We start from the raw sequence: 13,134 nt of genomic DNA on the forward strand, positions 1-13,134 counted from the left end.
TGTTTATGTAGCCTATTGCATGGCGAGCTCTTGTTCTTGCTTTCCTCCTTTTCCTCTTATCGACGGCGATGCTCTTCTTCTGTTCCCCTAGGGGACCTTCTTTATTACTACCTACTCTGACCTCCCGAGCGCCCGCGGGCCCCCTAAAAAAGCAACAGCGCGACCCCCAAGTCGCCAGCCCACTTCTCGTGCTAGCCTGTAATTGAAGTGGATCCCATCTCGTTTAAAACCACCACAACTTCTCACTTCCCTGTTTACTTCGACAACCTCGAAGCCTTTCTCTCGACTCATTTTCCATATTGCCTCATTGGCAGCCATTACGGCTCTTTGTACGTGACTGTCACGCACAGGCACCTCCGGCACCGTGCACACCACGATCTGCACCTGAGGGGATAGCTCGCGCAAGTCGTCCACCCCCTTCGCCAAGCGCTGGGCTAGTCCTGGCCCTTTCCTGTTCAGGACGTCATTTAGCCCACCTGCTACTACGACAAGGTTGCGCACGTGGGCATTTTCCGTGAGCTTTTCTTTTGCTCGCTCCATGACAGAACCCAGTGTCTGCCCTGGAAATGTCCCTACCGCCACTCTTTTGTCGCCTTTCACCCTCTCCACAATTGCTTTTGAGCACCCAGCCATGTTTGAGTCGCCAGCGATGATCACCCTTTCACTCTCTCCTACCTCTCCCTGCTTCCCGGCTTCCTGTGGCTGCAGCGTCGCCTCCCGCGGGGCGTGTTGCGCTGCTTCGCTATAACTACGCCGATTCACCGGCGGCGAGCTGACTACCGCTTGCCCTGCCACCCTGCCCCCGACTTCGCATGTAGGGTCTACCCTACTTTCTGTGCTTTTGCCTCCGGCTTGGTGTTCCGACCCATCATTCTCCGCTGCGCGCGTCTCAAGCGCATCGAGACGCCTATGCAGTTCTGCTCTCCTTTCCTTCTCTTCTCCAAGCTCGGCCACGGTTCTTACTAATTGCGCGGCCTGCACCGCTTCCACCTTGACCAACTCGGCGACTTTCGCCTGCAAAGCTAACCGCCTCTCCCGCTCCTCCTTCAGGTCTGCTTTCAGCTCCTCGAACTTGGCTGTCCAATTTCCTTCCAGTTTTTGGACTGCTTCCCTGACCTTTTCGCACAGCCTGCACGTAAAGCTAGACTCTTCCGCGTCTGCTAAGCTCTGGAAACTGGTCTCGTCGAGGGAGCACCAGCGCAGGCACTCGTCGCACTGCACTTGCTCCGCATCCCCCGCGGCCTTCCCTTTGTTTGGTTTCATCGCTAGGCCTACTTCCTCAGGCTCAACGAGCACGTCCGCCAAATCACTTCGAAGAGCTAGCTGAGATAGTTACATAGGCCTATCAAACAGGTCCCGCCTAGCACCCAGGCCCAACGAGGGAAACCGCCAGATCCAGACAAAGCCGGCACGTTTACCACGCTTACCACGAATTCAAAATTTGCGCCCCCGCTCCATGCAAAACAAAAGAAGAAAGAAAGACCACCTAGCCACGAACGAAGTCGCTAAAGCCTCGACACAGGAGCGTCCGCACGCCCAATTACTATTTAAATACAAAAAACAGCTAATAAAAACAGAAGCAAGCTCAAAGCATGCACAAAAACTTATGATTTCGTCGTCGCCACGGAGCTCCGAAACGCACGTCCTTCCGCCACAAAATCGCCAACGTTCCGTCGTCCGGATGGATGGATGGATGGATGTTATGAGCGTCCCCTTTGGAACGGGGCGGTGGCTTGCGCCACCAAGCTCTTGCTACTATGCTGCCTAATATCCTACCTAGGTTAACCCATGAGAAAAAAAACACACTATGAACTACCACGTCCAAATTTTCTGATACCCTATTGCGAACTGTGCTTTTGTACGTCTCCGTCCTTTGTCGTTTCCCTACTTTTCTTCCACCAATCCTCCAATCGCCTCTTACTGATGTCTATTGCGGACCTGTTTGCTTTACCACTGCTCCCGCTGAACCCAAGGGCTTCAAGGAGGCCAGTGGTGCCTAAATCGACCGCTGGATAGATGTCTTCACATTCTAATAAAATATGCTCCGTCGTTTCCCTAGCTTTACCGCAGCAAGCACATGCTTCTTCTTCCTTCTTATATCTCGCTTTATACGTGCGTGTTCTAAGGCATCCCGATCTCGCTTCGAAAAGTAATGAGCTTCCCTTTGAGTTATCATAAATGGTTTCTTTCCTAATTTCGTTTTTTCCCCTTAAGTAGTTACTCATGGCAGGGTTCTTTTCCATTGCCGCCACCCATGAGATTAATTCAGCCTCTCTGACTTTCCGCTTGACCTTCTTTGTTGCTGTGTTGCCCACCCCACAGGCCGCATACTTGCTGGTAAGCTTCCTAGTTCTTTTCCTCCACTGTGAATCAATGTTTTGCCTGTACAGATACCTGAACACTCTCCCAGCCCATTTACTTTCCTCCATATTCCTCAGCCGTTCTTCATACTCAATTTTACTGCGAGCTTCCCTCACTTCAAAACTAGTCCAGCCCATATCCCCTTGCACAGCTTCATTTGTAGTCTTCCCGTGAGCGCCCAATGCGAGGCGACCCACTGACCTTTGGTTCCCGTCGAGTCCTGATTGTACCCCTGATTTAAAGCAAACAACCGCATTTGCAAAAGTAAGTCCTGGAACCATTACCCCTTTCCACATACCTCGGAGGACCTCGTACCTATTGTGTCCCCATAGCGCTCTGTGCTTCATTATGGCTGCATTTCTCTTCCCCTTGACTGTTATGGTTTTTTCCTGTGTTTCCATATATCCGTTGCCTTCGTTTATCCATATACCAAGGTATTTATATTCTGTTACCCGAGGTATTTCTTGGCCCTGTATCTCCACTGTCTGTTCACTGTTTTCATTGAATACAATAACACCTGATTTTCTAACACTAAATTTCAAACCTAAATTGTTGCCTTCCTGTCCACAAATATTAGCCAGACGTTGCAAATCACTTTGGTTGTTTGCGAGCAACACAATGTCGTCTGCATAAAATAAACCTGGGAGTTGCTGCTCTATTACTGTACCTGCCTGTTTGTATGAGAGATTAAACCCGATATTACTTCCTTCTAGCGCCCTCTCCATCCTCACCATGTACATCATAAACAGCAGCGGGGATAAAGGGCACCCCTGCCTCAGTCCCTTGTTGATATGAACTTTCTCCGCGCTCCTCATCCCTTCCCATTCAACGCAAACAGTATTTTCTAGGTAAATCTCTCTCAAAAGCTGTATACAATCGTTACCTAAGCCTTCCCCTTCCAGAATATCCCACAAAATGCTGCGGTCTACGTTGTCGTATGCTCCTGTAATGTCCAAAAAGGCCACATACAACGGTCTGCTTTCTGCTTTTGATATTTCAATACACTGAGTAAGAACAAACAAGTTATCATCCAAACGCCTACCTATTCTAAAGCCATTCTGAAGCTCTCCCAAAATGTCATTATTTTCTGCCCATGCTTGAAGCTTTAATTTGATTGCCTGCATTGCTAGCCTGTATATTACCGATGTAATGGTCAACGGTCTATACGAGTGAATTCTGTCTTTCTCCCCCTTACCTTTATAAATTAAATTCATTCTACTTTGTCGCCAACTGTCTGGTATTCGTCTATCTTTTAAAGTTTTTTCAACTGCTTTCACGAGAGCTTCCTTACTTTTTGGTCCCAGTTCATTTATCAGCCTAACGGGAACCTCGTCTAGCCCTGTGGCTGTGCGCTTAGGAATTTTCTCTTCCGCTTTCTTCCAGTTTAAATTTGTAAGCACTAGCTCCTTTCCCCCTTGGGTCTCTTTCATGCTCTTTTTCTCTTCAAATACAACCTCGTCCTTGCCTTGGAAAGATTCGGCTGTTACTTTTTGGATGTAATTTATTGCTGCTTCTCCTTCCAGTCTGTTTTCATCTTCGTCTAGGATATGTTGTTGTATTGTTGTTGATTTCCTGCCTAATAATTTTATGTGATTCCAAAATATTCTAGGTGCGGCCTTCTTTTTCTCACGTATTTCTGACAACCAACTTTCACTTTCATCTTTTAATTTTGCTTGCACCAGTATTTGAACCATAGACTTTTTCTCCCGGTATATTTCCCATTTACCGGTTACTTCATCCTGTGGCAACTGCGCCTTCTTTGCCTGCCTGTGCTCTCGAGATGCTTTCTGTCTTTCGGCGATCGCTTCTCGTATCTCCTTGTTCCACCAGCTTTTCGGTTTCTTTTTTCCTTTCCAATGAACGTGTTGTTTCTCTTTCCGTATTTCTGTCGTTACTACACTTAGAAGCTCACCATATTCCCACCCCTTACTTGGCGACTTGCCAATTTCTTCCTCCACTCTAGTGACTATATTTGCTATTTGTTCAGCGTTCAAATTTGGGCTGGCCATTTTGCTTTCGTTGCTCTCTTTCCCAACTACATATCCCATTTTCAAAATGATGCGTTTATGGTCACTCCCTATGCTGCTAAACCCTTCCTCATCGATGACCATTTCTCTCAACTTATCCTGAATTCCTTCTGTCATCAGACAGTAATCAATGGTCGATTGCCGGTTTCCCACTTCCCACGTGATCTGTCCTTCACACTTAGGCCCTGTATTCACGATCACGAGGTTATGTTGCTCGCAAAGGTCTAGCATTAACTTCCCGTTATTGTCGGTATAGCCGTCTAAATCCTCTATGTGGGCATTCATGTCACCTAATAGGACTATCTCAGCACCATTCCCGAAACCCCTAATATCAGCGCTTATGCATTCCACTAACTCTTTATTCTTCTCTGTGCAATTTATTCCGGTCCACAAATACGTAACTCCAAGCCAAGTTTCTTTCCCACTCATTGTACCTGATAACCAAAGATGCTCTTGACATTGTGAATTTACTCTTTTCCATTTGGCTCCCTGATGGATGAGCATTCCGACTCCCCCTCCCTTTCTTTCCGACTTAATTCTGTTGCACCCTTCCCATACATAATTCTCAATAACTGGCGGCTCTTCTGAGTCTCTAAGGTGCGTTTCTGTAACCGCATATACCCCTATTTGTTCTCTATGTAACTGCTCCTCAATCTCTGCCCACTTTTCCTTTCTTCTGCCGCCCTGCATGTTTATGTAGCCTATTGCATGGCGAGCTCTTGTTCTTGCTTTCCTCCTTTTCCTCTTATCGACGGCGATGCTCTTCTGCTGTTCCCCTAGGGGAACTTCTTTATTACTACCTACTCTGACCTCCCGAGCGCCCGCGGGCCCCCTAAAAAAGCAACAGCGCGACCCCCAAGTCGCCAGCCCACTTCTCGTGCTAGCCTGTAATTGAAGTGGATCCCATCTCGTTTAAAACCACCACAACTTCTCACTTCCCTGTTTACTTCGACAACCTCGAAGCCTTTGTCTCGGCTCATTTTCCATATTGCCTCATTGGCAGCCATTACGGCTCTTTGTACGTGACTGTCACGCACAGGCACCTCCGGCACCGTGCACACCACGATCTGCACCTGAGGGGATAGCTCGCGCAAGTCGTCCACCCCCTTCGCCAAGCGCTGGGCTAGTCCTGGCCCTTTCCTGTTCAGGACGTCATTTAGCCCACCTGCTACTACGACAAGGTTGCGCACGTGGGCATTTTCCGTGAGCTTTTCTTTTGCTCGCTCCATGACAGAACCCAGTGTCTGCCCTGGAAATGTCCCTACCGCCACTCTTTTGTCGCCTTTCACCCTCTCTACAATTGCTTTTGAGCACCCAGCCATGTTTGAGTCGCCAGCGATGATCACCCTTTCACTCTCTCCCACCTCTCCCTGCTTCCCGGCTTCCTGTGGCTGCAGCGTCGCCTCCCGCGGGGCGTGTTGCGCTGCTTCGCTATAACTACGCCGATTCACCGGCGGCGAGCTGACTACCGCTTGCCCTGCCACCCTGCCCCCGACTTCGCCTGTAGGGTCTACCCTACTTTCTGTGCTTTTGCCTCCGGCTTGGTGTCCCGACCCATCATTCTCCGCTGCGCGCGTCTCAAGCGCATCGAGACGCCTATGCAGTTCTGCTCTCCTTTCCTTCTCTTCTCCAAGCTCGGCCACGGTTCTTACTAATTGCGCGGCCTGCACCGCTTCCACCTTGACCAACTCGGCGACTTTCGCCTGCAAAGCTAACCGCCTCTCCCGCTCCTCCTTCAGGTCTGCTTTCAGCTCCTCGAACTTGGCTGTCCAATTTCCTTCCAGTTTTTGGACTGCTTCCCTGACCTTTTCGCACAGCCTGCACGTAAAGCTAGACTCTTCCGCGTCTGCTAAGCTCTGGAAACTGGTCTCGTCGAGGGAGCACCAGCGCAGGCACTCGTCGCACTGCACTTGCTCCGCATCCCCCGCGGCCTTCCCTTTGTTTGGTTTCATCGCTAGGCCTACTTCCTCAGGCTCAACGAGCACGTCCGCCAAATCACTTCGAAGAGCTAGCTGAGATAGTTACATAGGCCTATCAAACAGGTCCCGCCTAGCACCCAGGCCCAACGAGGGAAACCGCCAGACCCAGACAAAGCCGGCACGTTTACCACGCTTACCACGAATTCAAAATTTGCGCCCCCGCTCCATGCAAAACAAAACTCTTCAAAAACATCAGCCAACAAGAAGAAAAAAAGACCACCTAGCCACGAACGAAGTCGCTAAAGCCTCGACACAGGAGCGTCCGCACGCCCAATTACTATTTAAATACAAAAAACAGCTAATAAAAACAGAAGCAAGCTCAAAGCATGCACAAAAACTTATGATTTCGTCGTCGCCACGGAGCTCCGAAACGCACGTCCATCCGCCACAAAATCCAATCCAACAGGTTATCCAATCCAACAGGTTATCCAATCCAACAGGTTATAAAAGCGCCACCTACGGCAGTCGGTTGAACGAAAGTGGGCGCAAGCTGCTCTCATAGAAGCCGGATATCTGTGCAGGTCTGGAGTTCCAGTAGGTCGTGGTACGTTTGCGCAGTGTGTGTGAGTAATGGCCGCCGACGAACGAGTCGGTTCTTTAGAGGAGCAAGCGTTGAAGCGAAAGGAACGCCTTCGCGCGTTACGCGAGAAGAAAACAGTCGCCAACGACGCCGTAGAAGACGACAAAGCCAAACAACCGGTGCCGGAATCGTTGCCAAAGCCGGTATTCAGGTCCTACAGACCCGAGGACGAAGCACTCAAGGAGTCCGTGATCCCGGACATCTCTCCGGCTGCCATCGAAGAAGAGATCAAGGAGAAGATCGCCGTCGGCGATTCGGAAGACCTCGCCAAAGAGGTCGACCTAGCTTCACTCGCTCCGAGGAAGCCTGACTGGGACTTGAAGCGCGACGTGTCCAAAAAGCTGGAGAAACTCGAGAGGCGGACCAAGAGGGCCATTGTCGAGTTGATCCGCGAGCGCCTCAGTTCGGGCAAGAGCGGTGCCGATCTGGCCGCCGCCGTAAACACGGCCAGCGGGCCGCAGAACATCGATTCCGACGAGGACTGACCGAAGTAACGCATTCATGGTAAGCACCGGTGGCTTGTTTGCAAAGCGCGCTGTTCATTGGAGGCTTTCACTGCGGCACTGAAAACTACATCTTGCGAATGCATGTTGACGTTTTAAGGCGAATGGCATTCTTGACACTGTGAGACCAGTCTTTTTCATGTTCGGCTATCTTACTATATAACGAAAAAACATGAGTCGATTCCGATGAGTGAAGTCTAAAAACAACTTGGGTCACTGGGTATGTACCACTGGCGAGTGTTGCGCTCTTCAATGAACTTCTTTGATGCCACCATGGATCATTGGGTATCTGCCGCTCTTCATATAATCATCAAAAGAAACATATCCATCACCAATTACACACCCATGATTATCTTGCTAATAAGTGTACAAAAGTACACTTATAACAGAAATGTGTTATATAACAACAGCAGCAGCAACAACAACAAAAAACCATTCAGTGACCAGTAAATTTATTTCCTTCTAGAAAAAATCTATTCACATATTGGTATAGTCATCGTAGATGAGTTCTGCCCAAACTTTTATTTGGTGATCACATTGGACGTCGGGTTGCATTGCCAAAACGTATTCATTTCTATTCATGCTTGCTTCTGTTTCTATCATTTTACTCTACTTCAATAATAGCAGCAGTGCCGGAAGTCATAACACTCACATCTGATAGCTTGATTGCTAAATGCAGCAATTAATTGTGTGCTCACGTTGAAACAAATGCTGTTGCCCTCTCAGATTGGTAGCATCACATTATTTATTTCAGTGTATGAATAGAAAAAAACACAAGATATGATGCAGCACACCTGGTGTCATAGTGAGGAGATAAGCGTTTGGCAAGATAAGTATTGCATAATAGTTGAATACTAGCAAAGTTTCTTTTCTTGTTACTGTTGTCATTGTTATCGGTATACTTTATAGTTCTTGTATCCAGTTTTTCCATATGTATAATGCCAGCCAATATTTTTTATTATTATTTTTTTTCTCTCTTCGTGTTATCCTTTTTCCCGCCCGACCTTGTACTTGCCGCCATACCACATTATCATCGATTCCTCTCCTTTATGTTAACCTGCAAATTTGAGCCGTACGTTGTACACCGACAAGTTACTTTGTACTTTCTTTATTACCCCCCTTACTCAATGCCCTGTAAAGGGGCCTGTAAGGTATGTTCAATAAATAAATAAATAGAAGGATCAATTACCTTCACTCATCGTAAGAAATGATTTAAACTGGCAAAATACAACTATTCATTCTATCTCCTCATAAATGCCTGTCACCACAATAGCGAAAGCGTTCACTTTAACCCATTTGCTGCGTCCGCGTGCGGGCCATCCATACCGCGCGTTGTTTCACCAATAGTGTGCACGCATGCCACACTCTCGCCTTTCTGTGTGTAATGAGCGCCTAAGCAAAATATTTGCTGGACACTTATCAAAACGCATTCATTGACATTTGAGAAATATTCACACTTTACTCTGCGAAGTTTTTCAACTCGCATCTTAGAGCACTCTGGCATGTGAAGAGCAACACCACACTTTTCACACTCCCAGAGGCTTTCACTTTTTTTTCCTTTAGCCTTACACACCTGGCATTGCCTTGAGGCTGCTCATCCCTGTCGCTACCAAGAGGATATCCAATATCACACTCAGAAAGAGCACGCTGTCCATTAGAGGTCGCCATTCCTTCTGCCGCCAGACACCACCACACGGCAAAAAAAAATTTAAACATAGAAAAGTGCATTCAAATGACACAGCTCAATACTGTCATCTATCGGTAATATATCCAAGCATCTGATAAGGTGATAAGTGCTGCCGTCTATCAACAGCTTCAGGAAATCATAAAATCGGCAGCCCGGTGTTTCGCCGGCTTCGGCAACATTGCCACTGCACGTATGCTTGGCGATTTGCCGGCTTTGGCAGTGAATGGCTTAATACCTTACAGACCCTGCCATGGGTCTTACATAAGGGATGGGTTTGCAAAAAATAATAAATTGTGGTGACCTTGTTACAATGTGTGACGCGAGGTAACTTCTGCAGGGAAAGCAGATGAGCTGGTAATCGCTGCAATATTGTAAGCAAGGTTGTTGACAGTATGTGCGGGAGGACAGGTTACGTTTAAACCTGTGCCATGGGATATGCATGACGGTGGCAAAATTGAGTGCATGATTGAGTACATTGTCAAAAAATGTATGGAATAATGATAAGCTAGAAATAAAATGGTGCTGAGAAAGGGTGCACCAGAATATGCTTTTAAAAAAGTTGCGCTGCTATCATATGAGAACGCAGAGTGAATAAATCGGATAGCATGATTCTGAAAAGCTTCGTGGGTATTTGTGAGGCAGATCTGGTAGGGTTCCAAGTGGCTGATGTGTATTCTAGTTGCGGTTGTATTAGTGACTTGTAAGCTAGTAGTTTCATGTGCTGTGCAGCAGTGGCATAGCCAGAAGTTGATTTGGGGGGGGGGGGGGGTTCATCACTGACAACTACCACTCCTCATCCTCCTTCACCTCTCTCTCTCTCTCTACACACACACACACACACACACACACACACACGCACGCACGCACGCACACACACACACACACACATTGTGGGACGAGGTTTAGGCAGCCAGTCTCTTCTTTATTCTCCCGAGACAGAGCCCCACCACCAGGCCCCAAAACGGTGATGATGAGTATGTACAGGTGAGAATATGAAGCGTATGAATAATGCTCACACTAATTTCCCCGCACGCGCAAGCGGCCAGCCAGGCCGCGACTTAGCCAGGAGGGGAACGCCGAACAAATCGTTTTAGGCGTGAAACGTGAACGATCTCCGAACCACGACAACGATGGTCGGAAGAAACGTCTACGGGAGTAACGCGATAGTTCACGGGGGATGTTTGTTCGTTAATAATGTAGGGTCCAAGAAAGCGGGATTCAAACTTCTCGCACAAACCGGGTGCACGAATGGGCGTCCAAAGAAGCACTTCCTCTCCGGGACGAAAGGAGACGTCGCGACGAGAGATGTCGTAACGTTGCTTGCGATCTAGCTGACTGACTTCTGTGTTGAAACGAGCACGTTGACGGCATTCCTCAAGTCTCGAAACGAACTGTTCGGGTGTACTGTCTGAGGTGTTAGTTGGAGCATTGAAGAAAGCGGCGTCGATGGTGAATGTCAGTGAACGGCCGAAAACTAGGTAGAAAGGTGAGTATCCCGTAGTTCGTTGGATAGCGGTGTTGTGAGCAAAAGTCACGAAAGGTAAAAGTTTGTCCCAATTGTCGTGGTTTAGCCCGATATACATCGATATCATATCTATTAGTGTGCGATGAAATCGCTCGGTTAAGCCATTTGTTTGTGGGTGATATGCGGATGTCGTCTTATGAACTGTGCCACAAGCTCCGAGTACTTCTGCGAGCATTGTTGACATGAAAGTCTTGCCGCGGTCGCTTAACAGTACACGAGGGGCACCATGGCGCAGCACAATGGCATCTAGAAAGAAGGTGGCGACGTCGGAGGCTGAACTAGAGCGTAGAGGAGCGGTCTCTGCGTAACGTGTGAGCTGGTCAACAGCTGTCACGACCCATCGATGACCCGCTGGCGTTATGGGCAGAGGGCCGACTAGGTCTATCCCAACGATGGCAAACGGTGTCTCGGGACATGGGATGGGCTGTAAAAGCCCAGCAGGAGGCGAAGTCGGTCGTTTCCGCCGTTGACACTGAACGCAAGAAGCGACGTACTTGGCCACAAAGGTAGACATGCCTGGCCAAAAGAAACGGCTCCTAACGCGGTGGTATGTTTTGTGGAATCCCAAATGGCCAGCAGATGGGTCGTCGTGCAAGGCTTCAAGGACTTGTGTGCGCATCGAGCGTGGAAGAATAGGTACCCAGCTGTGTCCGTCGGAGTTGTATATGTAGCGGTACAGCACATCGTTGTCAAGCTTAAATAGTCGCAGTTGTCGACGTAATCTGGCATTTGGTGCAGATGTAGTTCCGCACAGGCGTTGGATGATGCTGTCGCAGTAGGGGTCAGAACGTTGACACGAGGCGAGGTGAGTGAGGCGATTGGAAGATAACGTGTCAGTAACCGAGAGGTAATAACGGTAATAACGGGAGTGACGACTTAGTCTCAGCATCAAGTGGCGAGCAATGGAGAGATGTACTCGAAGCTAATAATGGCAGCGGGCAGCGAGAGAGAGCGTCGGCATCTTGATGCTTTTTCCCAGACTTGTAGACAACGTCAAAGTCGTACTCTTGTAAGCGTACCACCCAGCGACCAAGTCGTCCGGACAAATTTTTGATTGACGACAACCAGCATAAGGCGTAGTGGTCGGTTATGACCGTGAAATGGCGTCCGTAAAGATATGGTCGAAATTTTTGGATCGCCCAAACTACTGCGAGACATTCCTGTTCTGTGATCGAGTAATTTGTTTCGGCAGGTGTTAGTGCGCGACTGGCATAGGCAACAACTCTCTCTCGTGAGGTGGTATCATGCTGTAAAAGTACAGCACCGATCCCATGGCCACTAGCGTCGGTGTGCAAGCAAGTTGGTGCGTTCTCATCGAAGTGACAGAGGACAGGGTCGCTGGTTAATGCCTGCTTGAGGGCTTGGAAAGAAAGTTCGCATTCATCTGTCCAAGGGAAAGCAGTGCCCGACGTGAGCAACTTGTGTAGCGGCGACGCCATGGCTGCAAAATGACTGATGAAGCGGCGGAAGTAGGATGCCAGGCCTAAGAAACTTCTTAATTGCTTTTGATTTTCAGGGCGAGGGAAGCGATGCACGGCAGCAACATTTTCGGGATCTGGTCGAACGCCGTCTTTGCTGATAAGATGGCCCAATACTTTGATGTTCTTTCTGGCAAAATGGCATTTCTTTGTGTTGAGTTGGAGTCCAGCGTTGGAAATGCAAGTGAAAACTTCGTCCAAGCGCTCAAGGTGCTGACTAAAAGTTGTAGAAAAAATAACGATGTCATCTAAATAGCACAGACAGGTCTTCCACTTAAGGCCACGTAAAACTGTGTCGATCATGCGTTCAAACGTTGCAGGGGCATTACATAAACCGAATGGCATGACGTTGAACTCGTAGAGTCCGTCTGGCGTTGCAAAGGCTGTCTTGTCCTTGTCCGCTTCGCGCATGGGGATTTGCCAGTATCCGGATCGGAGGTCTAGACTAGAGAAATATTCTGCACCCTGGAGGGAGTCAATGGCATCATCAATTCTTGGCATCGGATATACGTCTTTGCGCGTGATCTTATTAAGGGCTCGATAATCGACGCAGAATCGTACGGAGCCGTCTTTCTTGCGAACCAGCACCACAGGAGACGACCAAGAACTGGAGGATGGCCGAATGATGTCTCTTTTGAGCATGTCATCAACGTTACCCGCAATGATTTTCCGTTCCGCGGAAGACACGCGATACGGGCGGCGGCGTACAACCGAACTGCCTTCGGTTTCGATGCGATGTACTGCGACGGAAGTGCGCCCCAGAAGCTTGGAGTGGACGTCAAATAAGGCTCTGTGTTTGTGCAGGAGTGCCAGAAGGTCTTGTTTCTGCGCAGTGGTCAAATCGGGATTTATCGCGGCCGTTAAAGCAGCCGCAGCAGTGTGATAATCAGTTGTGGTAGACAAAGGTGGTGATTCGGTGTGAAGCGGTACCAGCGAAAGAGGTTCGGTGTCAGTAAAGCATGTCGCAGTAGAGCCCTGGGAGAGCACAACTGGC

At 48.7% G+C, this 13,134-nt stretch overlaps 1 protein-coding gene across 1 annotated transcript in view; it reads left to right on the forward strand.

Moving 5' to 3' along the window:
- The first annotated feature begins 6,891 nt into the window (after positions 1-6,891).
- Positions 6,892-13,134, forward strand: part of LOC139053053 (coiled-coil domain-containing protein 12) — a 60,946-nt gene continuing 54,703 nt past the window's right edge. Inside the window, exon 1 of the mRNA XM_070530187.1 lies at positions 6,892-7,451. Within this exon, the coding sequence (XP_070386288.1) occupies positions 6,938-7,432 (495 nt within the window). The 5' untranslated portion in view covers positions 6,892-6,937 and the 3' untranslated portion in view covers positions 7,433-7,451. The remainder of the gene's footprint in view (positions 7,452-13,134) is intronic.

Source organism: Dermacentor albipictus, unplaced genomic scaffold (assembly GCF_038994185.2).
Source record: "Dermacentor albipictus isolate Rhodes 1998 colony unplaced genomic scaffold, USDA_Dalb.pri_finalv2 scaffold_61, whole genome shotgun sequence".
NCBI classification, from domain to species: domain Eukaryota; kingdom Metazoa; phylum Arthropoda; class Arachnida; order Ixodida; family Ixodidae; genus Dermacentor; species Dermacentor albipictus.